At 52.8% G+C, this 24,271-nt stretch overlaps 3 protein-coding genes and 1 long non-coding RNA gene across 6 annotated transcripts; 2 read left to right on the top strand and 2 right to left on the bottom strand.

Annotated features, from left to right (window-relative positions):
* Positions 1-1,409: 1,409 nt before the first annotated feature.
* Rab24 (RAB24, member RAS oncogene family) lies at positions 1,410-3,492 on the bottom strand. Its single transcript, NM_001015023.2, has 8 exons — positions 3,061-3,492; positions 2,913-2,981; positions 2,621-2,699; positions 2,448-2,515; positions 2,266-2,365; positions 2,023-2,073; positions 1,832-1,894; positions 1,410-1,741 (listed from the first exon to the last, which is right to left on the bottom strand). Exons 1-8 carry the CDS (start codon positions 3,175-3,177, stop codon positions 1,677-1,679), a joined length of 612 nt encoding a protein of 203 aa, NP_001015023.2. The 5' UTR covers positions 3,178-3,492; the 3' UTR covers positions 1,410-1,676.
* An 81-nt stretch (positions 3,493-3,573) lies between these two features.
* Prelid1 (PRELI domain containing 1) lies at positions 3,574-6,604 on the top strand. Its single transcript, NM_001009636.1, has 5 exons — positions 3,574-3,806; positions 4,338-4,563; positions 5,613-5,726; positions 5,821-5,899; positions 6,167-6,604. The coding sequence occupies exons 1-5, from the start codon at positions 3,715-3,717 to the stop codon at positions 6,307-6,309; spliced, it is 654 nt and encodes a 217-aa protein (NP_001009636.1). The 5' UTR covers positions 3,574-3,714; the 3' UTR covers positions 6,310-6,604.
* Positions 6,605-6,796: 192 nt separating this feature from the next.
* Positions 6,797-10,538, bottom strand: Mxd3 (Max dimerization protein 3). Its single transcript, NM_145773.2, has 6 exons — positions 10,396-10,538; positions 10,078-10,183; positions 9,461-9,490; positions 9,218-9,332; positions 7,290-7,473; positions 6,797-7,209 (listed from the first exon to the last, which is right to left on the bottom strand). The coding sequence occupies exons 1-6, from the start codon at positions 10,463-10,465 to the stop codon at positions 7,094-7,096; spliced, it is 621 nt and encodes a 206-aa protein (NP_665716.2). The 5' UTR covers positions 10,466-10,538; the 3' UTR covers positions 6,797-7,093.
* Positions 10,539-10,961: 423 nt separating this feature from the next.
* LOC134482676 (uncharacterized) lies at positions 10,962-24,078 on the top strand. Of its 3 annotated transcripts, XR_015641460.1 has the most exons (8): positions 10,962-11,025; positions 11,583-11,846; positions 13,877-14,009; positions 15,436-15,581; positions 16,332-16,472; positions 21,675-22,803; positions 22,934-23,263; positions 23,400-24,078. It is a non-coding gene; the product is annotated as an uncharacterized LOC134482676 (long non-coding RNA). The 3 variants fall into 3 exon arrangements; XR_015641459.1 differs by lacking the exons at positions 16,332-16,472; positions 21,675-22,803; positions 22,934-23,263; positions 23,400-24,078 and having other exon boundaries at positions 15,436-16,299; XR_015641461.1 differs by lacking the exons at positions 16,332-16,472; positions 21,675-22,803; positions 22,934-23,263; positions 23,400-24,078 and having other exon boundaries at positions 13,877-14,020; positions 15,436-16,299.
* Positions 24,079-24,271: the final 193 nt, after the last annotated feature.

The raw sequence follows: 24,271 nt of genomic DNA, 5'->3' as shown, positions 1-24,271 counted from the left end.
TGGCCCTTGCCCTGTGTTTTTATTGTCTCTGGGGAAATGTAGCTTAACAAGACAGAGGGTTGACTGGTTTGGGGTAAGAGCAGGAGCCAACCTGAGCACTCCAAGCCCTCCCAAGAGTGCTGTGGATTTCCTCCCAGGTGCACTGGCTGCCCTAACATTCATCCTTTCTACAGAGCTGCTGGTGTTTGTTTCCGTGGCTTCACAAGAATCCTCTACCACTCAGGGTATTTTGAGGAATTAGAGAAATGAAACCAGCCCTTTGAGTTTTGTGTTCGAAACAAAGTTTCACTGCAGTTCAGACTAACCTCAAACTAGTTTCCTGTCTCAGCTTCCCAGTGGCTTGGATGGCAGCAATGGGACCAGGCTGGTGATTCTGAAATCCTCAAAGGCAAGTTCAGGCTTAAAAGGAAAAGCAGAGGCGGAGGTGGAACATACGCCTAGTTGAGCCCACACCCTCACACCAATAACTGGAAAGGGCTGTAATACACTTCCTTTTGCTTAAACAGGAAGTACTAGTCCCTTTACATAAACACCTAGCTTTTCAGTGTTTCTGATTTTAAACAAGTTAGCTGCTGCCTTGTTTTGCGTGTATTAGTTTTCTGGATAGTGGGCATTACTATGTAGCTGTGGTGGCCTGGAACTCAGGAGCCTACCTGCCCTGCCTCCCCCTCCGCCCCTGCCTCTGCCTCCACGGTGCTAGAATTAAAGGTGTAGGCCACCGTTCCATCAAGGCCTTTCTTTTATTTTTTACAATGCTTCTCACTGGGTAGCCTGGGCTGTCCTGGAACTCTTTAGACCAGGCTGGCCTTGAATTCAGAGATCTGCCTCTCCTTCCTGAGTACTGTGAGTAAAGGTGCACCATCTTTGAGCCCTTTTTCTAAGTTAGCAACTAAACTGGATGCATAAGACCTTTCTGGGTTACAGAAATATGAGGTTCTCTTTAGTTTGAAACATTACAGGCTTTCCCTGGGAAGCTTAGGACCAAGTCACAACCCTGAGCACAGGTCTAGACATGACACAACAGGTAGAGCTGGCCAAACCAACTTGTCTTGAGGGTGCTGTACCTGAGCCTTTCATCTCTGGGCACAACTGAGGTGCTTTCCTTGGTCTTCTGAGCTTTGCAACTTCTCCATCCCAGCCTCAGCCTATCTTCACCCCCACAAAAAAAGAGAAAGTAGCTGCAAGACTCAGGGGTCTTTTTCTTGCCTAATGTTAGAACCTCTGCGATTTGCTCTACATTCACAGACATACAAGCATTTACAAAAAAGGGGTCGGTGGGATCATAAGAAAAAGCCCATTGTTTCTCGGTGGTTTCAGTGATAGTCCAGATGGGAAGTCTTCACATAAGTGAGGCCCACACGGCCCCAGGAACGACTAGGTGTTCTGACACCCAGTGCACACAGCAAGGAAATGCATCAATTTTATTTACAGTTCAGAAGCTACTTAAATAGTCTGGCCAGGACAGAAGCCTGGGATTCAAATCAGCCCTTATCCCTCCTCATGCCCACAGTCAGCCCAACACTGCCTCCGTTCCTCGGGCCAGCACAGGCAGGTGCCACCTCTGCTGCAATGGGCACCTGGAGTAGCTCAGACGCTTGACCACTCCAGCCCAGACAAGAGTTGGGTCCAGCCCCTCTGGGAGTTCATCTAATTCGACTGGGCAGATGAGTTGTGACTCAGTGGTGACAACAGCTGTAGAAGTAAGGGTTTGCCTTCTGGCTCAGATCCACGCCTTTGTCCTCTGTCAGAGAGAGAGGTGGCAGCTCAGCACTATTAGCTGGGGGATCAAGTAGGTCACCAAGAGGGCTGGGGACCATGAGGAAGTACACACCTGTCATCACCTGGAAAGCAGCCACACTGACGTAATCCTCTGCCACTTTCTGGAAGAGCTCGTCTGGCAAGCAAAGAATCAGTGAGGGCCTGAGGCCAGCAGCCCTGGGTACCCCAGTGGTCCAGCCCTCTGATCCTTTCTGCTCTACTGTCCTGTCTGTGCCTGCTGACAGGACCCAAGACAACACTCACCCACACTCTGGCCTGTCTTGCTGGATGTTTCAAAGAGCTGGGCTTTGATATCTGTAAAGAGAAGTGACTAAGTCCTCACCTGGGGAGCACACCTAAATGTAGCTAACAGTTCAGTCTCTTGAACTCCATAAGTTCAAGAAGGCTAGAAAGAAACCAAGGCTGTCATTCCCGTCCTTGAAATCCACTCAAGCAGATATCCCCCCCCCCTCAAGCTCCCATCCTCAGAGACTTAAAAACAGGTACTATCAGCGTAGTCCTGAACGTCATGGAAGTCTACACGACGGCGCCGCCTGTCTTCCTCCAGCAGATCACTCTTAGTGCCACACAGGTAGATTTGACAGCCCTGTAGCAGAAGACAAGGCTGAAATTATCTCCACAGACCAATACAGTCTCTGTCCCTAATCTTGCAGGATCTTGTCACCTACCTCTTCTAAACTGCGGAGCTCCTTAACCCAGAACTTGGCTCTCTCAAAGCTGCTGCTGTCGGTGAGGTCTTGGTAGGGGTAAGACAGGAGACACAATAAGGAACAGTGGCTTCCCGTTGATGCTGGCCTGTAACCCAACTCTTACTTGAACAGGCCAGAGTCCAACCCCTTACCATAACAGACAATTGCAGCTTTAGCACCCCGGTAATAGATTCTGCTCATGGCTTCGTAGCGCTCGGAACCTGCTGTGTCCTGAGGGGTGAAAGGAGTCGATGAGCTCCTTCACAAGACTACAAACTAGGCCCACATCTTCCAGACACCTCCCCTCCTTTTTTCTTAAGATGAGTAAATGGGTGTGCGGAAGAAAAGAACGACCTGTATGAGACTCCGGCTGACCGGTTTAAGAGGCAAGACATTAAATTTCGGGGATAGGTTTGCTCAAGACTCTGTTCTCAAGGGACTTACCCAAATACCCAGAGTCACCGTCCGATCTCCAACACACATCACCTTGGCCACAAAAGCAGCCCCGATGGTCTACAACCAGGGAAGAGATAAGAGTCGAATGCCGGTCGGCCCCCTTCCTCCCAAGCCTGCTCCGCAGGGGTGCACTCACGTTCTGATAGGGCCCCACCAAGAAGCGGTCGTGCACGTATCGTTCCACCAGGCTCGTCTTGCCCACGTATTCCTTGCCCAGCATAACCACCTTGACGTCCACGCGCTGCCCGCTCATGCTCCCGGGGCCGCCTCACCCACTTCAGGGTCTCCGCGGCCCAGGCAGAGCCCAAGCCTCAGACCCCAATCCCAAAGGCCTCGCACTTCGCAGGCTTCTGGTGCCTCGGCCCGGGGCGCTCCGTCCCTTACAGAGCCGCGGCGCGGGGACGCGGACAGCGCCCTCCACCGCGCCGCAGGGCCCTGCGCTGCTCACCCGCGCGACCGTCGCTGCGACAGAAGCTCCGCCGCGCCGGGGTTACCGACTGAAACCGGGTTCCCTATAGCTAACTCCAAACAGCACCTCTGGGACTGGACCACAAGAGGCGGGACGCCCGGTCACGTGACACGAGCGCCGGAAGTGGCCGATCCTGTGCGGCCGGCGCCGGAAGCGTCGCGCAGTCCTATAGCCTCTCATGGCGGCGGTAGGGACCTGGGCGCGGCGCCGCGGTGATTGAGCTGCGAGCCTGGCGGGCGTGCGCCTTGCCACGTGCCCTCCCCACCCCCGGGCTCTTCACCCTGATGCTGCACGGGTGCTGAGCCCGCCCGGGTCGGGACGATGGTGAAGTATTTCCTGGGCCAGAGCGTGCTCCGAAGTTCCTGGGACCAAGTGTTCGCTGCCTTCTGGCAACGGTACCCGAATCCCTATAGGTACGTGGTGGTAGGTAGAGCCAGTCGCCCTCCTCTCTCCATTTGGCTGTCCTTGAATAGTGGAGCCGTGAAAAACTAGAACAGAAAGTCCGATGTGAGCTATCTCCGGTGACTGTGGCCACAGTTATGGCACAAAGTCCTTATAGGATTAAGATCAGGCCAAGTCTGCAAGGTTGTAGATCGTGGTTTATATTAGGCTCTAGATTTCTATTTTGCGGTCGGTCCTAGGGAGACAGGAAGAGTTGAGCGGTAGGTATTTCGGGGCCTGAAATCCTGACGATGGCTTGCTCACCTGCTGGTGGCGCTCTCTAGTGGTATAATTCTTGAGATTTTGCTCGATTTGGAAAGCCACAGAATCCATGTCAGGGTGGAGGAGGGAGTTGGAATTTGCCCGGGGATAGGTTCATTGCACTCTAATTCCGAACCTGGGTACAGATCACTCTGTAAGATTGCAGGAAGCCATGACCTGGAGGCTCTAAATAGTAACCCGTAGACATTTCCTGAGAATCATCTGCATTTTAACACTTGCAGCAAACATGTCTTAACCGAAGACATAGTGCACCGGGAGGTGACCCCTGACCAGAAGCTTCTGTCCCGGAGACTCCTGACCAAGACCAACAGGATGCCACGTTGGGCAGAGCGACTGTTTCCCGCCAACGTTGCTCACTCGGTGTACATCCTGGAGGACTCGATTGTGGACCCACAGAATCAGACCATGACCACCTTCACTTGGAACATCAACCACGCCCGGCTGATGGTGAGACTTCCTTTGGTTCCTCAAAATAGTTGCCCTTCAGATTTCAGGCTGGAGAATTGTGGGAACTTCTGCGGCCAGAGGCGGGCCTCATCTGTAGAGTTCTGCCCTTAGATTGGTCTATCCTTTTTGAGTGGTTGGATTCTCCGGGACTGCCCCTCGGCTCTCAGATGGTGGGGAAAGACACCCATTTTCAAAGCTTGTTACAAGTGCTGTACACAGAGCAGTCGGTTGGTGACATACATACATACATACATACATACATACATACATACATAGGCTTTCAGGAGTTATACTGGGTGACAAAGGGAGACAGTGACTTCCATCAAGGCTTGGAGGTGTCTGGAATGTGCCTCAGTTTCTGCATGAGATTTGAGGGGATGCATCATGTTCCTTGGATCCTTCGGAAGGCTTGAAATCCCATGTTTGGGGATATTCAGAGTGTCATTTGCCTGTGTGACTAACCTTCAAGCTTCGAGATGATTCTTTCTCAGCTTCTGTAAACTTGAGAGGTGGGAATTGTGTGTTTTGCAAAAGAAAAGCTTTATAAAGATGTGCCCCTCACGGGCACAATGTGAGGAAGGCACCCTTTCCTGCCCGGCACTGTCTGAAGTCACCTCAGCTGAGAGCTCTGCTTGGTAACACAGTGGTGTGTTTGTGACTTCTCTTCACGTTCTTCAGGAGGCTCCCACACCCTTTGATAATAAAAGCTGTCATTATTGGGGGGGAGGGGACGAGAACACACACACACACACTATCAGGAAGCTCAGAGGGGAGAAAGCAGATGAGAAACACTGTTCACCTCTATATCCAGAGGCCCCAAGCAAAGCCCTGGATCAGGGTGGAATAGCCGCTGATCCCAGGAAACTGCGTTCTACTTCAAAGGGTCAGCATTGAGGTTATAGAGGCAGAACAGCCTCTCTCCGGGCCTGAGATACAAAATGGGAAGAACTTTGTGGGGGCAGGAACTCACCCGATGTTGAGTGCAGGAATATGGTGCTAGCTTGTCTGAGCGTGCCCCTTCAGGGTGCTCAGCCTGACTTCCCTTGAAGGTGGTGGAGGAACGATGTGTTTACTGTGTGAACTCTGACAATAGCGGCTGGACCGAAATCCGTCGGGAGGCCTGGGTCTCCTCTAGCTTATTTGGTGTCTCCAGAGCTGTCCAGGTAAGAGGTTGGGGGCTGGGCTGGGCTGGGCCAGGCCGTGCTGGGCCGGGCCCTGGGTCATTGAGCAACTCTCCCATCATTCTCCTCCTTCCAGGAATTTGGTCTTGCCCGGTTCAAAAGCAATGTGACCAAGACAATGAAGGGCTTTGAATACATCCTGGCCAAGCTACAAGGTGAGAGCCCTAGACACTGTTTCAGGAATCGGGAGGACCCGCACTACCAATAGCTGGAGCGGTCCTACCTCTGCTTAACCAATGAAGCATGGGGCCAGTCTTAGTCTGAGACTCTTTATGTGTGCCCGGAAGGGCTGGAGGGTCAGGAACAGGGGGCTCCAACTATTCCTAAGAAGCCGGGCCCTTCAACAGTGACTGCCGAGGTTGATGAGGGGTTGGATGGGTCTTCTGGGCACCATCTGAAGCCAGCCCCTGTCATTGCCACAGGTGAGGCCCCTTCAAAAACACTTGTTGAGACAGCCAAGGAGGCCAAAGAGAAAGCAAAGGAGACCGCACTGGCAGCTACAGAGAAGGCCAAGGACCTGGCCAACAAGGCCGCCACCAAGCAGCAGCAGCAGCAGCTCGTATAGCCCTCTTCCTCTCCCTCCTCCCCCGTGTACTTGATTATTAAAGATGAACCTGCAGCCCTCTCTGCTGTCTGGGGTGGTGGGTCAGAGCGCTGTCCTGGTCAGCATCTGCACCACGTCCAGGTCTATCTGCTGGGCCGGTCGAGGGGTGCAGTGACTTGCCCAAGGTCACAGCAGTGCAATAGACTGTACGCTCCACGAGGGCAGGACTCCCCGTGTCCTCTGCTGGGTCCCACGTCCCCTGAACAATATTTAGCACATAACAGGCACTCAATAAACACATGATTTGACTGCCCCAGTTCTGGAGTCGGATAGCTTTGGTTTGAGTCTGGAGCTCAGGCACTCGCATCTCTGCCTCAGATCAGCACCAGGACGGCAGAGCAGCCGCCTCTCACGTGACCCTGCTTGCCAGCCACAGGTCTTACTTCCTCTTTTCCAGTTGTAGCTGCGACTTCCTTCATCTCATCGGGCAAAACCACGGACAGGAACTTATGAAAGAGGATTTTAATGAAAATACTGTGCGGTATATATGGGCAGAGGCCTGGGGCTTTGCCCAGGAACAAGAAGTTTACAGGCCTCTGGTCCCTGTGGGGAGCAGCAGAGCAGAGCCAAGCGCTACATAAAATCCCCTGGGGGTGGGGAGGGTAGCCCAGGCTCAAGCTGTGCAGCAGAGTCCAGAATCTGCTCCCACACGGTGATGGCTTTATTGTCACTTCGACACGTGGCTGTGAGCCACTGACTGGCGGGTTCAGTCCAGAGAGAGTACAGGCCACTCCGGCGGCGGGCATCATAGCCAGGTGCCAGTGCTGTGTGAGTAGCTGTGCTCCTGCCCAGCGCTGAAGCTCTGTAGGAGCTCCGTCTCAGTCCCAAACACCAGGCTTTCCACATCCACCTCCAGATCCTCTGCAAGGAGAAGCCAGTCAGGAACTCAGCAGCACATGCGACCCACCCCAGCCTCGTCCCTTCCAGGGCATACACCGCACCTTGGTCCGAGTCAAAGCGCTCAGAGGACAGGCCTGAAGAATCGAGGCTGTCAGCTCTCAGCCGGTCCCGCTCTCTCACTCCCAGCAGCCCCTGGAGCTGCTCCAACTGCTGCTGCAGGCTCTGCTGTCTGCTCCGAAGCTTCTCCTTGAGCCGCTGGGCCTGCTGCTCCTGCTCCTCCAGCTTCTGCAGAACCCACAGGGGCAGGGACCAGGGTCAGCTGCCCAGGGCTTTTGTCTACATCAGACAGGCAGCCACATAACCCCACCCAAGGCGGTTTCATGACCTCCAGAGGTTACCACCTCCTGCCCTTCAATATCTAGAGAGTTGTCTGTATGAGTATGGATGGCAGGGTGCCCCAATTTCAGATGTCCTTAGGGCCTAGTCACGTAATACAATGGAGTGGAGTATAATGTCAGTACAAACTTGGGGACTGTGGCATCCTGACAAGCAAAACTGAAGGATGTGGCCACACCTAGGTTTTCCCCCCACTGCACCCATGGCCACAGACCTCACAGTATCTGATCTCCATTTCTTTGAATAATGGAGAGCCAAGTTTTCTCACATCAAGTACTGTGAAGTGCTGCCAACTGAACTGCATCGAGATACGAGACAAAGAGACGACACCTGGAGGCGCTCGTTAGCACTTGCTGGGCTCTAGGTTTGATTCTTAACCCATACAAAGAATTTTGGCTTGTTTGTTTTAAAAAATACAAGGGGAGAATAAGCCAGAGCACTCAGGACAAGGTACAAAAGAATACATGTCCTCACCTAGACTAAGCTACAGGGCTGGGTACCATCAAGGCAGAGGGACCCTGGGAAGTTGCAGAGTCCAGCTTTGTCTCTGGTTGGCCAGGAGAGAAGCCTTTAAAGCTGCCATGAGACCGCTTAGAGCCCAGAAAAGCAAGGCTTGCATTAGGGAGAGGCTTGAGTTTCACAGGAAGCGGGAAGTGAGGCTGTGTCCCATCAGGGATCCCAGCTCGAGACGGCCTCAGCCTCCGTAGATGTGCACGCAGAGTAGAAGGCAGCTCAGGAGAAGCTGCCCAAGAAACGGCTGATGCCCAGGTGCCAGTCAACCCCTCTGGGTAGCACATTTCATCTACTTGAAAATGAGGTCGAACAATCTCCATGGGAGAAACCTAAGCCTACATGAGAACCAGGACAACTGGAAGTGACACAGGCACGTATGTGACAGCGCAGACATGTGCTGAACGGGAATGGCACTGACTGTGCCCGGCTCTTGGAAAGAGCCTGACAGGGAGGTGCATAATAAACACCGAGAAACAGGACAGGCGTTAGGACTGAGTCTGCTGTCCCTTCAATCTGACTGTCGCCGTTTCCTTCCCTCAGATGGGCCCAGAAAGCAGGAAACAGTCTTTTGTGTTGCCAAGGTAGCTTCTAACACGCCCACATGGTCCGCAGAGCCGAAGCCTTGGCGTCTGCATACCCAGTCCTGTCCACCAGGGGGCCTGCAATTCCACTCAAGCAGCAGCAAGGCCAAGTTCACTTGTACTTTGCCTCCAAGCCCTCCCACCTCACCTCCCCACCCCCCGCAAGACCAGCAGAACCCAAACCAGTAAGCCCTGAAGACAGGAGGAGAGGCTAGTACCAGCCCTCTGCGATCTGCCAAATCACCTGGCTTAAAGACAGTATTTTCACCAGCCATCTACTCCCTGCTGAACCCAACAGGAAACAGACTCGTCCAAGGTCTCACAGCTAAGACTTAAGTAATATTAACCAGAACAAAAGGACCGTTCACAGCGCGCCAGAGCAGCCCCGCGTTCTGCTTTTCTTCCACTTAAGATGGGTTCGAGAACTAAAAGCACAGGGTTGCCTCGAGGCACACAGAATGGAGGCAGCTCTCCAGCCAAGCCATCCACAGCACGACGCTGTCTCACAGGCACACTGGGGACAGCAGGCAGCTCTTTACCTGGATGTGCATCCTGGCCCTGCGCAGCAGGCTCAGTGTAGTATATCGGGTATGGTCAACTCCCAAGGGCATCTGCTGCCTCAGTTGCTCTAAGCACCGCTTCAGCTGGGCTCTCCTGCAGGGGAAGGAGTCTGGAGGGCAGTTTCAGCCCCACCTCCCCAGGCAGAGGGATGGCCAGGGAGGGAAGGTCTGAGAGAGATGGTCCTTGGGACCTGGTACTGTTGGGGGCCAGGTGGGACTCACCTCCGTTTCTCCAGCTCATTGTGCACATGCCTGCAAATGCCAAGGGGGAGAGGTGAGGGGCAGCTTGTGCTGTGCAAAGCCTCAGCCTTAGGTACAGCTCCAAACTCACTACCTGTGCCAAGTAAGGCTTTCGTGGGGGTCTAGGCTCATTTAGGACACCAAACCCCAGGTAGTGGCAAAAGGAATCAAACACACACACACACACACACACACACACACACCGAAAGATACAGGACACTTGCCCAGGTACTTGCAGGGTCTCCCCCTGACAGCCAGGCAAGACAGGTCCCCCGGAAAGATGTGATACTTGATCAAAACAAAAACAAAAAAAAAACCAAGCCTGCCAGAGAAATCAGTAGGAGGGAAAACCATTTAAAAGGAACAGAATATGCAAAAGACAGAAAAGCAGAGCAGAGGCCTGTAGGGGAGTGCGTTCGTGTGTGTGTGTGTGTGTGTGTGTGTGTGTGTGTGTGTGTGTGTGTGTGTGTGTGTGTGTGTGTGTGTAGAAAAGGCAGAGGGAGCAGGGTACCTGGCCCAGAAGAGCAAACAAGTGAGGAGAATTAGACGGGCCAGCTAAGGATCAGCATCCCTCCTTACACTGCCCCATCCCTGCTCACCGCCCACTGTTGAGCGCGCCAGGAGCTTGCAGGGGTGCCTTCCTCCTCCTGCATACGGTCCCGGGACTGTGGTGTGGACACAGGGACGCATAACCGTGCTCCGCCTCTGCCAGAGAGAGAACACAGCCCGTCAGCTGGAGCCCCTGGCACGGCGTAGTCAAGGAAAGGCTTTTGGCGCCAGGATCTCCCCAGTCACTCCATGCCCGGCTGCCTACGAACTCCTATGGATGTGCGGGCAGCAGCGCGCTAGCTGCCCTCGAGCCGCGCTCCATCCAAGTTGGGAGCCAAATGCAGCCCGGGCGCGGGGTCAGTCCTCACCTCTCTCGCGCCTCTCCAGGAACTCCGCTGCCTGCAGCAGGACCTGGATGTTGCTAGCCACGGGTTCCATGTCGGCGACAGCCGACGGCGAGCGGGATAGGGATGCTGGCCCTGGCAGCCGCGTTACCACTTTTGTTTCAATGTAACTGACACGGTGCCACTAGTAGAGGGCCCGCCCCGCCCCCGGCCGCCCCGCCCCGGCCCCGCCTCCGCCCCGCCCCTGGGAACTGCGTCCGCCCCGCCCAACCCCGCCCAGCCAGCCTCTTCCCGCCCAGTCTGACCCGGGCTGCAGCTCGGCGCTCTGGGGACGAGCCCTCCGCCGGGCCGAGCAGCCTGGACATTGGGTGCTGCGAGCTGCCCGGCTCCCGCGACAAGCAGTCGCGCGGGTCCTTGCAGGCGCGGGCCTGGGCTGCACGTGCGCGGGGCGCGGCCACATCCTCGGGGCGGGACACGAGCCTCAGAGACTGGGTTGGCTGGCGCGCGGTCCCGCCCTCTCCCGCCGCGGGGGCCCCGCTCGGGCGGGAAAAGCCGCAGGTTTCAAATTTGAAAACCCGGACGAGGAGGGCGGGGGCGAGCGGTGAGAGATGGCGATGCGCACGCGCCTGTCTTGGGGCCAGGACGCTGGACAAGGTAGGGGCCGCCCCGCATCTGCCCCTCGTTGGTCCTCGAATGGGAATCCCTCCCGGTTCTCCCGTCATTTGCAGGGAGGTTAGTGTCGTCGGGAAAACGTCTGTTGTTAACAGCTTCCGAAGCCAGGGCATGAAACACACCATCTCGCCCTGGGTTCGCCCCGGGTTCTGGAGCTCCTCCGCGGTCGCTGCTAGGTGTGACAACTCGGGAACGTGAGACAGCCTTGCGGAGGGGTTAGAGCTAATGCCTATGTATTGCCCAGCAAGCAAACAACCATCTCATTAGGGCCATTGCAACCAGACGGCCCATGGGAAGCCCATCTAGAACAAGGCTCTCCTAGCCATCTGGTGGGTAACCAGGGGTAACCATACCTGAGTCAGGAATGGAGGGGATTTCTCAGAGTCCGCTGGACTAGAGATGGGAGGGCGCGGGTTGGGGGGTATGAAAAGATGGTCTAGGTAAGCCCAGACACGCGCCAATCAGGCCCCTTCCAAAAAGGCTCTCTTAAAAGTCATCGCCAGAGAAATCACCAACCCTTTTTTTTTTTTCTCTCCAAGAGTTGCAGTTACTGTGTAACAGTTTGTAGACTGAAACAAAGGCACTGTAGCTATGGAGAGAAACACCGGAAGATCCGCCCAGGCACAGAACAGGGGGATGACCCCTAATGCTCACGTGATTTCGGGATGTAATTCCCCTTGGAAGAGAGAGAGGAGGAATTGACACAGGATCTCATTTGCAACAATCTCGCTTCAAACTTGCTATGTAACCAAAGATGGCGACTTCCTGATATTCCTTCCCACTCCCAAATGCCAGGATTTCAGGTGAGCACCATGTAGCCAGCGAGTACCTAATCTTGTTTCTCTAAGACAGCACACACTCAATGCAGGCACAAATCTCATCATAACAGTACCCAGGAGACTTTGGCCTCAGAGCAGGATGGAGACAAAATTGTTCTCCAAGGAAAGGTCCAGCAGAAGGAAGGCAGGGTAATGTAAGTAAGGCCGGCACTGGAGAGGAGCTGAGTGACCACACCAGTCCTAGAAACATCATCCTAGGAGCTGTAGGGAACAGCCTGGCTGAAAGGTGCCGTTAGAGGTCAGCCTGGCCCATGAATATGGGTCGGGGCCACAGGCCAGAGCAGGCAAGAGTAACACTTCCTAGGGAAAAGGTGAGGTGCGGAGACGAAGCACCCTCAAGACAGTGTTCCAGCAAGTACATGCCAGACCCAGGTCAACAGATGCTCCAGTGACCTGAAAGAGGCCCTGTCCCTGGTCCCCTGGGTCCTGTGCTGCCTGGGGACCATCCACTGGCCTGTCAGCCACAGTAATTGGAGTGGGCTGTCTTACCTTGTTGGACTCTGTCAGATGCTAATGTCCAAATGGACTTGTGCCTTGTAACCCCAAGGAAGGCAGCCTTCCACCGACCGCTACAGAGGATTCAGGATATAGCCCTGCTGTCCCTGTCCCCAGAACCCTCCAGTCCTCTTTGCAGGTGTGGGGACCGGACTCAGACACTGGACTCCCTTTCAGTCAGTTTCCCTTTGCTGCAGTAGAACGGATGCCCTGGATGGTACATCCTGTGGGGGGTCCAACACGCATTGGGTTCAAGCTGGAGCTGGGCAGTGCCCCTCCCCGCCTCACAGCACACAGATCCTGCCCTCGCCCACTCCCTGCCCATACCAGCTGTGCTCAAATGCCACACGCTCCAGGAACCCCCAGGCCTCTCTCCTCCTTTGCACTGTCTAAAAACACCAAGGGCCCTGTGCCCCCTTGAGGTCAGCTCTTCCGCCAGACTGTGGCCCAGTAGCAGGGGAACACAGGACTGAGGAAAAACATCTATGCTGGCTGGACAGGAACACCCAACTCAGAGGGCACCTGGGAATGTCACCCCAGCCTGTCAGGGTGGCACAGCCCAGTGGCGCTGTAGGAGGCTTCTGAACTGTACCTTTTTTTTTTTTTTTTTTTTTTTTCTTTTTTTTCGGAGCTGGGGACTGAACCCAGGGCTTTGCAGTTGCTAGGCAAGCGCTCTACCACTGAGCTAAATCCCCAACCCCTGAACTGTACCTCTTTCAAGTAGACTTTTATTGTTATTTTTGAGTATTTTGCCTCCTTGTGTGTCTGTGCACCATGTGTGTGCCTAGTGCCCTGGAGGCCAGAGCTAGACACACAGGTGCTTGTGAGCCACTGTGGATGCTGGACTCCCACCCTATTAGATTCTGGAAGAGCGTCCGACTCCTAACTGCGGCTTCATTGCCCTAGCCTGCGCCAGTGAGGTTTGAATACTCGTATAGATTTAAATAAACCTTTAAATCTATATAAGTACACTGTTGCTCTCTTCAGACACACCAGAAGAGGGCATCAGATCCCATTACAGATGGTTGTGAGCCACCATGTGTTTGCTGGGATTTGAACTCAGGACCTCTGGAAGAGCAGTCAGTGCTCTTAACCACTGAGCCATCTCTCCAGCCCTCCATTTGCTTCTTGACAGCCTTTCTTCCCAGTGGTGGCGTACTTTATTCCTACACGTTCTGCTTCCTAAGTCACGTCATTAGACCCAGCGTGTGTGCGCACATGCATGTGCTGGGGATTGAACCTGCGACCTCACATGTTCGTAGAAGTGAGCTGACCCACTGAGTTACCCCAGTAGCTTTACGTATCACGAATGTTCCCTGCAGCTGGGGGTGGACCTTAATGGTAGAGCACTTGCCTAGCAAGTACAGGGTCAGCAATTCCTTTGGCAAAGCAACAGCAGAGACTTTCCTATTTCATCCCACATTTACCAGCTCCTTCACCCCTTCCTGTCTCGTGTCACCGCCCCTCAGCCTTGGATTCTCTCCTTTTACCTCCATCAGATTGGCCTGCGCCTGGTTCCGTCCCTAAGCACGTGGGCCTGGGCTGTGTAAGCTGAGCGGGCCATGTCTTCATGGCAAGCCAGTGAGCATCGTTCCTCCGCGGTCCTGCCCTGTCTTCCCTCAGTGAAGGACTGTAAGTAGAAGGTGAAATAAACCCCTTCACCTTCCCCAAGTTGCTTTTTGTCAGAATGTTTTACCACAGCAACGGGAAGGCAGACTAGGATATTGCTGTTCTCTGTAGGCTTGGGGGGAAATAGGCAGGAAATGTGCAGCCTCGGTGGGCCTGACTTCCTACAGCATCAGCCACAGCATGTTAGAGGCAGAGACCCGAGATCCAAGGATGTGGATGGAGGACCAGTTCTATCCACGTTTCCTGTTTCAAACCAGAACCGGTAAACAAACAAAAAACCCTACTGGATGGTCCTATTACTGTAGCTTTTAGATGTGTTTGTTTGAAGTATATGAGTGTGTGTTTATGTGTGCACCACCTGCATGTCCGGTGGCTGCAGAGGAGGTCAGAAGGGTCTAATCTCCTGAATCTAGAGTTCCACGTGGTTGTGAGCCACCAAGTGGGGACTAGGACTGAACCCAGGTCCCTTACAAGAGCGCTGTGTTCTCAGCTGTTGAGCTATCTCTCCAGCCCCCAAATCACAGTTTTCCCCATCTCCCCCGACTCCCCTCTAACCACGGATCAAGTTCAGGTGTCCCCCAAAAAGACATGCTCACGTCCTACTTCCCAACAACAGATGTTGCTGCCTTTGGGAACGGGGCCTTGTAGAATTAAAGTAAGATCCTTGTAGCATGGCCGAATATGACTGTCTTCATCAAAACAGGAAATCTGGAGACAAACACTTATGCAGGAAGATACCATGTGACCAGGGCCAGAGTCTGCAGCAGTGTGTCTTCTAGCCAAGGACCTGCAAAGACGGGAAGCTGGGAGGGAAACTTATCCTCTAGATGGAGCAGGGGGGGCAAGCGGGAGCCTCTCTGTGGGGCAGCCATGGGCTGTTGTTTGGGCAGCCAAGCCAGAAGTACACTGTTAACTGCAGTCCTAGACAAACTCAAGCAATTTTTTTTTTCTTTTCTTTTTTTCGGAGCTGGGGACCGAACCCAGGGCCTTGCGCTTCCTAGGCAAGCGCTCTACCACTGAGCTAAATCCCCAACCCCAACTCAAGCAATTTCTAACACAATTATTTCACTGGTTTCCCCATTTAGTTGTGCCTTCCACAGTGAAAACAGTGTTGATCCTTGTAAAAAAGAGTGTGTAGGGGACCTGGAGAGATGGCTCAGCAGTTAAGAGTAACTCCCGGGGTTGGAGATTTAGCTCAGTGGTAGAGCGCTTGCCTAGTAAGGGCAAGGCCCTGGGTTCGGTCCCCAGCTCCTCCGGAAAAAAAAAAAAAAAAAAAGTAACTCCCTTCCAAGAGGACCCAGGTTGAATTCCAAGCATCCACACAGCAGCTCACAACTGTAACTCATGTTTCACAACCCATGTGTGTGAAAGAGAGGAGCACGGGCACACAAGGGAAACAGGGCTCCTGAGACATTGGCTTCTTGTGCAGGAAAACATTTTGAGGAGCAACACCAACAAGACGTGGAGGTGGATGTCTAAACCGAACCGACCGCAGAAAGGGGAGAACGCAGGGCCGCTCTCAAACACCCATCCACCTTGCAGACTGCTGGCCTTAGCTTCCTTCCATTCCAAGGGGTCAGTCTTCAGTCGTCTGTGCTGTGTGGACCAGGGATGGGGTTCAGTGACTCCTTAGATGACCAGCACCCAGTTACATTTCCTGGGGTCTCTCATTGGGAGGGAACGCCACTCAAGGTCATATCTCTGGCTAAAAATTGTGCAAAAGGACCCAGAAGTGGCCATGGCCTATCCCATACACTGAAGGCCCCGGTTGAGCAAGAGGGACCTCCCGATGCCCACCACAAACCCCCCAGTCAGCCCCAGGCAACGGGACCAATCATCTTCCTGGAGAGAAAGAGTGGCAGAGGGCAGACACTGCAGACACTGGGAAAGGTTGGTGGGAAAGGTCAGTCTGTTCTACAGCTTCCTTGTAGAGACGATTTTAGAAGTTTGCTTTCTTTTAAAAACACAGAATGGGCTGGGGAGATGGCTCAGCGGTTAAGAGCACTGGCTGCTCCTCCAGAGGTCCTGAGTTCAATTCCCAGCAACCACATGGTGGCTCACAACCATCTGTAATGGGACCAGGTGCCCTCTTCTGGCCTGTAGGTGTACATGCAGATAGAGTACTCATACATTAAATAAATCTTTTTTTTTTTTTTTGGTTCTTTTTTTTTTTTTCGGAGCTGGGGACCGAACCCAGGGCCTTGCACTTCCTAGGCAAGCGCTCTACCACTGAGCTAAATCCCCAACCCCCAAATAAATCTTTTTTAAAAAATAAATAAAAATAAAAAACAAATATATAAGACTGTGTTTTCATTTTAACCCCAGGTGTGGGATATGGAGCTGCTTCTGACCGTCCACAGCAGTTGACTATGATTTGCCTCGTGCTCTAGCAGGAGTGTGATTTTGCCAGCTGCAGATAGTTCCTGCGATTTTGTGACCTTTGGAATCCTGGGGAGTTTTCAGAGGGTAAATACATGCCCTGATATAGGAAGAGGGTTCCTGAGACAGGACTGGTGGCTGGTCACTGATTGCTTCTGGTCATGATTTGTTAAGGAGTCGTGAACAAAGAAGAAACAGGAGAACAAGTTAGGTATCTTGAAGGCAAAGACCAAACTTGCAAGGAACTGGATGCTCCTAATCAGAAGGAAACTCTCTGTCAATGACATCGCCCCCCTTCCCCCTCTATTTTCTTCTCCCTCCTGTCTAGTGTTAGGCGGTTGAAAGGGCGGCAGAAAGAAGAACCCACAAAGTAGCAAACACCGGCTATAGTCCCCACCCTGCCGCCAGCTCTTGGGCCCTTGATCTGTGTATAGCCAAGTTTGGGCACCTGGGGGTAGGTCGTGTGGGAAGGGGAGACTTGCTCCGCTTTTTTAACTGTTTTCCTCGAGCTGTTCTAGAATGCATGCACAGCCTCAAGTAGACTGGGAGTTTTCTGGTATAGAGGGGGGAAAGTGACTCCTAGTTTGCTTTGAGGCAGGACCTGCCCGACTTTGAAGTGAAGTCGGTGGGGTGGGCTGTGTGAGAATGCCCCTAGAGGCTCATGTGTTTGAATGCTTAGGAAGGATTAGGAGGTGTGGCCTCGATGGAGGTGTAGCCTTGAAGGAGCTTTCAAAATCCCAGCCCTCCCCAGGTAACTTGCTCTGCCTCATGCTTGTGGATGAAGAGGTGAGCTCTCGGGCTACTTCCCTAGTATCCTGCCTGCCTGCCGCCATGCTTCCTGTCATGAGGGTCATGGACTCTAGTCCTCCAAAACTGTAAGCCCTCCCAAAAGTCCTTTTTTATCTGGGAGACAGGGTTTCACCCTATTGCCTTGGCAGGTCTGGGGTTCACTATGTAGACTAAGTTGGCCTAGAACCTTCAGAGATCCTCAGGCTTCTGCCTTCCCAGTGCTGACCAAGGGTGTGAGCTACCTGTTGACCAGTACACTTTCTTCTGTAAGTTGCCTTGGTCATGGTGTCTTATCACAGTAGCAAGATCACGGGGAAAGGTCTGTCTCTGTAGGAAGGCCTCTTTGGTTGTGGCACCCCTGACAGACTTTGGTTGCTTGTCTGGAACCCACATGGCTGCTGGAGGTCTGTCCTTGCTCCTCCTTGGCACTTTCAAGAGTATCTGTGGGTGTCTGTCTCAAGGCATTGTCACTGTGGGTGACCTTAGAGTGCTCGTGGACTAGCAGACAGGGTCTCCCTTAGTTAGACTGTCTGGCGGATGTCCCCTCTACAGACCTGTCTGTCCCTGACAAAGTGGGGACCCTCTGTGACAGTGTTTCATATATTTACTAGGTATTTTTGTTTGTTTTTTGAGACTGACTCTCATTTTGCAACCCTGACTGGTCTGAAACTCAGAGAAGCCTTCCTGCCTGCCTCTGTCTCTGCAGGGACTACCATACCGGTCTACTTAGTGGATTCTAAAGGAAACTTTAGTTTTCCCAGCCTTGTGCCTCTAGAGCAGTGGTTCCAACCTTCCGGTGCTGGGACCCCTTAGTACAGATCCTCCTGCCAAGGTGACCCCATCCATAAAAGTATTTTTGTTGCTCCTTCATAACTGTTACCTTGATACTGTTGTGAACTATAATGTAAATATGTGTTGGTCTTAGGTGACCCCTGTAAGAGTGTCACTGAACCCACAAGGGGTCTCGACCCACAGGTTGAGATCCAGTGCTGTAGCATGAAGCTAGGGCCGGGAAACTCATGTCAGATACAGAAGCCCCAGGGCCAGGTGTAGATGGGTTTCTGCCAGTAACCGCTACAGGCAAAGGAGGACCTGCTGGGTGGGAGGGTGAAATTGGGGCTCCCTTGGGCAAACATTTGTAACTGGAGCCCCACTGTCTTCTTAATTCTTACTCTCTGGCCTCTCCAGCCTTTTCTTCACTCCTTGCCAGCTGTTTTTGCTTCTGCCCCACCCCAGGCATCCCCTCTCCTGCCCCAGCCCACCCCAGGCATCCCCTCTCCTGCCACATCCTGCCCCAGGGGTCCCTCTTTTTGCTTCACTCTAGTTTCTCTGACACAGAAAACAACCTGAGGAAAGTGTTCCCGCTCTGAGTTGAGAGCACCTGTGGTTAATCACCCACCCTGTGTGCCAGCCACCTACCAATTGCCTTTGTTATAGATTACAGATGTGAGGGGGAAGGTCAGAGGGATGGGTTAGCTTTACTCCAAAGCCAGTGAATGCTGGGTCCTAGTTCATTAAGAGCCACATGGAGCAAATACCCTAACAGGCTTGTCTTCTCTGATGGTCACCAAGGAGGAAAGACAGAACATAGGTAGCCATGCCCATGTAGGCAACAAGATTTGGATGACATTAGTATATTTTTTAAAAAGATTTATTTATGGGGTTGGGGATTTAGCTCAGTGGTAGAGCGCTTGCCTAGGAAGCGCAAGGCCCTGGGTTCGGTCCCTAGCTCCGAAAAAAAGAACCAAAAAAAAAAAAAGATTTATTTATTTACTTATTATATGTAAGTACACTGTAGCTGTCTTCAGACACACCAGAAGAGGGCATCAGATCTCATTACAGTTGGTCGTGCGCCACCATGTGGTTGCTGGGATTTGAACTCGGGACCTTTGGTAGAGCAGTCAGTGCTCCTAACCACTGAACCATCTCTCCAGCCCTAGTATATTTTTTCCCCCAAAGTTTTATCATTTTATGTGTATGGTGTTCTGCCTGCATGTACCTCTGGGCATCATGCGCCTGGTATCCAGGGAGGCCAGAGAGGGTGTTGGGTCCCTTGGAACTGGAGTCACAGATGTAGTGAGCTACCTACCACATGGGTGCTGGGAACCAAACCCTGGTGCTTTGGAAGCTCAGTCTTAAGCACCGAGCCATCTCTCAGGCCCCTCCCACTCTGTCTTGTTTTGTGTTATAAATGGGTGGTCATTGGCAGTCTCCCTAGACTGTGTTAACCACTGAGATCTCTGCCATCACCTTCTGCACATGGGCCAGGCCTAAATATAAACCAGAGAAGAAAAAAAATTGGCCTTCAGTGGGAAATATCAGACTTTGTAGCAGAGGGCAGACCAGATCTGCCTGTAGAAGGGTTTCCTGTAATTCCTGAGCGCCCCACAATTTCTGCCAAGTGTGGTCACTAAAGGAAGCGCATTCACAGCAGCCCCAGAAGCAACGGAGGGATGCACTGGATGCGGGAGAAGCCACTCACTCACTACTTGTCTTAGTTAGGGTTTCTATTGCGGTGAAGAGACACCATGGCCAAGGCAACTCATAAAAGACGTTTATTGGGGCTGGCTTACAGGCAGTAACATCACGGTGGGAAGCATGGCAGTATCCAGGCAGGCATGGCACTGCCTTGTTCCAAAGGCAGACAGAAGACTGGCTTCTAGCCAGCCAGGATGAGGGTCCCAAAGCCCACCCCCACAGTGACACACTTCCTCCAACAAGGCCATACCTCCTGGGCCAAGCATAAACAAACCATCACACTATTGTAAAGGCAGGAGAGCAAGGGGTTAAGTGCTAGGACTCTGGCATCAGATGTTCTAGAAGCTTGGTGTTTGCCTGGGTTCTCCCCACACAGTAGGGGTGACATCTAGTTTTACTGCCTATCCTGTCCCCAGTGCTACTTCACCACCTCAGCCACTGCCCCACCCCTAGAACCTGCCCCTGGCCTGATCACTAAGGCCAGGCAGGGCTTCTTCTCCGGAGGTTGGAGGGTATTGTTATCCTAGTGACAAAGTGTTGTACAATGGGACAAACTGCTTCCAAGATTTCTCCAGTGTCAACACTCAGCTGCCTTCTCGAACGCGGAGCAAAATCAGACCCTTAAACTCGTAAACAACAACAAAAAGCACTGATTTTTTCCTCAGGAGGCACGGACCCAGCATCCCCTGGGATGTCTTCCTTGCAGGAGATGATGGGGAAATCGCAGCCTTCTCAAAAACCAGAGCATTGGGCTTTTCAACTTGTCTGCTTCTGTTTGCAGACAGGCACAAGGTTGACTTGGGGATACATGCTTCCAAGTAGTCACCCCAAGTCTAGGCAGGGAGGGTCTCTAGTGATACACAAGGAAGGCAGACACTCCTGTCAGCACCGGTTATCATGGGTGCTCACTGCCAGTCGCTTCTGACACGAAGACTCAAGGCGAAGCTTTCCCTGTTCCCCCTGGGTGAGCCTCATCTGGACAGATCTGTTCTGATTACAAGGAGCTTTGGGTCCAGCCATTTGTCAGTCTCCTACCTGGGTGGTTCCTGGTGGATCAGTTTTGCCGAGGAACGAACACGTGCTGTGTACACAGTAAATTGTCCTCTGCTGTTTGAGTCCCAGAGAAGCTGGCTTTGAAGATGGGTTTTGACTCTTCTACTTCAGAAGAATGTTTGTCTCAAAATGTCTTCCAAAGCCCCTTCCCTGATCCAGCCTGGCCCCTGACTCTTAACAGAAAACCAAACAGCCAAGGAGTAAAGGAAAATATCTACTTCACAGTATAAAGCTGTCTTGGTGGGTCTCTCTGTGCTATGTTGCATTTTCTGTAAGGTTTTTACTTGGAAACTTACTGCCACCCCAGGGTGACCCAGCCTCAGGGTCCTAAGTCCTCATTCCTAGACACCCCTAGACTCCACCCCTTCTCAGCAGGAATTAGCCAGAGTGGTCATTCCTAGAGAGACAGACCCACTATTATTTTTATGGTTTCTTTTCTCCCTCTCTAGAAGCCACCCAGAAAGACCTCACAGCAAGCCTGTGAGGAGAAATGGTCAGGGAGACAGACACTAAGACTGGTACCTAAACTGACCAATAGGGGAAAGGGGAGGACCCAGGAGCCCTGTGGACTACCTAAGCCAGAGTTACCCATCCTGAAGAAATGAGACTGTGCTTTCCACTTGGACTGATCTTCTGTGTCCCCTGGGCATTCATGTGTGTTCCGGGCTACATGACTTTCCTGTATGGAGTCAACTTGGTCATGGGGCTTGCTTAGGAAGCTGCTTCTGGGCACATCAGGTAGAGGTCAGGGTGGACGGGCAGAGGCTAGGCTGTTCAGCTTAAGTAACTGAACACACAACTCACACTAATTTGAACAAATAGGGATTTATTTCTTTCACACACACAAGACAAAAAAAAAACACCCCCCCCCAAAGAAAAACAAAAAACCCCAGCAGTTGACCATCCAAGGCTTGAGGCAGGGCCCCCTGTCTAACAGATGTGCGCTCACTCCAGTCCTGTTTGTCACAGGTGTTTTTGCACCCTCAGGGTCCTACCCCATTCCGGGCAGGAAGAGAGGACCTTCCGCACCTCATGTCCTCGGCTCTCCCGAGCCACAGCTCACAGGACCTCCCTTGCTGGAAGGAAGCTGGGAAGAGAAGCATCCCAGCCGATGAGGAGAGAAAGGGGCAGAACCAAGAGTGGGTGTCTGGGGACCAGCCATGGGTGCTGGAGGATGAGTCAGAAAGGTTCGGCCACAACTGGGGTGGAGACAGCAGGGACGATGACGTCAGCACTGTGCAAGTCCCACTTGAACAAAGTGCCGATTTTTAAAGGCTGAAGTTAGAAACCTTCAGGAAAATCATCTTTGGAAAATATTAGCAAGTGCTGTTTAAGTGTAGGTCGCACGTCAGATGACGTCATTACCAAATCAGGAAGCCAAGCGTGTGGGAAGGAACCTCTGCAAAGCGTGGAACCAGACGGCTGAAAGCAAGAATCCCTCCCCATCAGTAAAAGGGGCTGGAACCGAGGCATCGGAGGACGCCCCTGACCGGTACCAGAGACCCTTGGCCCGATGCAGAGAAGCACACGGCAAAGCTTCCCACCCCCGAGCAGAACTCTGATGCCCCGTGTTGAGGGGGTGGAAGGGGAGGACAATTCTCTTCACAGTGCAGTGTAGCTCTGGCTAGCAAACTGGCACTGCGAGCGAGCTGCAGACCCGAACTTCTCCTGTCGCGTGAGAACACGGCTCACGAACACTTGGGCCCGCACCATGTCTAAGCCAGAGGCCACCTTGCAGTCACCAGCATGCGCACCAGAAGGTGTCCTGGGCCACATGTCCAGGCCCTGAAGAGCTGAGGAACACATCCAAACACTATTTAAAAGCTTTTTAAATCTACAAGTTAAGGAAAAACTTCACCAACCATCATCTCGGTGGGGAGGAGACAGAAGAGGCCACGAGTGAGCAGCCGTGCATTTCCAACACTGCGTTTATGCTTCAGTCATGAGGAGAAACTCCATTGTTAGGAGCATATGACAAAAAAAGTAATTGTGGAATCATTCCTGTGTGAAAACAGACAACTCTGGGGATGAACTTAGAAACAACTCCTCACAAGTACAGTGAGGCTATGCAATGGCAGATGGAGACCCCCCCTGGAAGGTAAAACAGCCCTACCGTCACTTTAAGTGCTGGCACCTAAGTCTGAGATTCATCACTGACCCCGCCCTGGTCCTGCCCCACAAGGCTTACTAGGCCAAATGTGGAGAAAGCCGGTTTTTTTGCTTTTTAGTTCCATATGTGTGGAGACCTCTGGACAGCTTCAGGTGTGACCTTTGGGAATGCCGTGTGCCTCTGGCACAGAAGTCCCCCAGGGACTAGTGCGCCCCAGAGACCATCAGCCACCAGGACTGTGATCCAAGTGTCTTACTGACGGAGTCCTCTCCCAACTCTGCAGCAGCGGCTGTCAGGGTGGCTCTAACCAGTGGTGAACCTGGATTCTAATAACTCGGAGCACCAGGAAGGGCCAAGTTAGAACCAAGAACTAAGGGTCAATCCCGACCGCAGAAGCCTGGCCTGGGCTCCAGGCCTCACTGTCGTGTAACTCTTGACACCCCACCAGGTAAGTGTCACAGTAAGTAAGCATGCGTCAAAGGAAGGAATGGGGTTCCTCTGAGGCTTGTGACAGGCTAACCCTGGGAAGAAGCTGGATGCTGGCGGTTACTGCGACTACCTAACCATGGGCAGTTTCTGACCAGGACAGATGGCTCCTAGCAGCTCAGTGAACAGCTCTGCTGAGAGAGGTTGGAGATGGTGGTACGAAAAAGCTGTGTTTACTCCATGGGCTTCCACCAAGACTTGCAGCTATGAAGTGAACTGTAGAAGCCACGTTGCAGAGATGGCCGCCTTTGCTTGTGCGGTAACAGACCAAGCACTGCTTGATTGTGTGGAAGGAGATGATGAGGAAGGAGACAGACTCGGTAAGTCCCCAGGGAGGGACAGGGTAGTGACCAGAGCTGGACTGGAGAGGACATGATGATTCTCCATGTAGGACCCCTGGGTGGTGAAGGCTGGAAGCTGGCTGTGGGGATGCTTACCCTCCACTCAGTCCCCGGCTTTGTTCCCTCGAGGTACAAAGGGAACAGCACTGTTGACCCCAGCTGTCTTCATCTCAGCAGCTCCTTTCAGATCACCTCAGTCTCCTCAAGATTTCTGCATTGCTCTTCTCCATCCCCAGTGCTTGTGCCCTGGTCTGAGGTCACATCCTGTGTACAGTACCCTATTCCTACAACATTGCATACTAGGCAAAACTGCGTGAGTCTTGCTTGACCTGAGAGTCATAGTTCCCCTCCTGGTGACGTGACAGCCACCATCTCTCTAGGACAGAGAGAAGGGATTAGGAATCACCAGAAATTAAAAAAAAAAAAAAAAAAAAAAGGCTTTAGGACAGGCACAAGGCTGAGATTGGCCACTTTATTTAGTAAATTGTCACACCCTGGCCCTATTGAACGGTCCTCCAGCCTTAGCTGAGGTCTGCCTTCGTAAAAAGTTACCGGGAAGCAGGAAGGCCCGGAATCCCAAACCCTGTTTGCTACCACAGGCCTCAGAACAAAACCACTGCCTGGAGCCC

Source organism: Rattus norvegicus, chromosome 17 (assembly GCF_021556685.1).
Source record: "Rattus norvegicus strain SHRSP/BbbUtx chromosome 17, alternate assembly SHRSP_T2T, whole genome shotgun sequence".
Lineage (NCBI taxonomy): Eukaryota > Metazoa > Chordata > Mammalia > Rodentia > Muridae > Rattus > Rattus norvegicus.
This window is presented reverse-complemented; position numbering and strand designations above follow the sequence as displayed.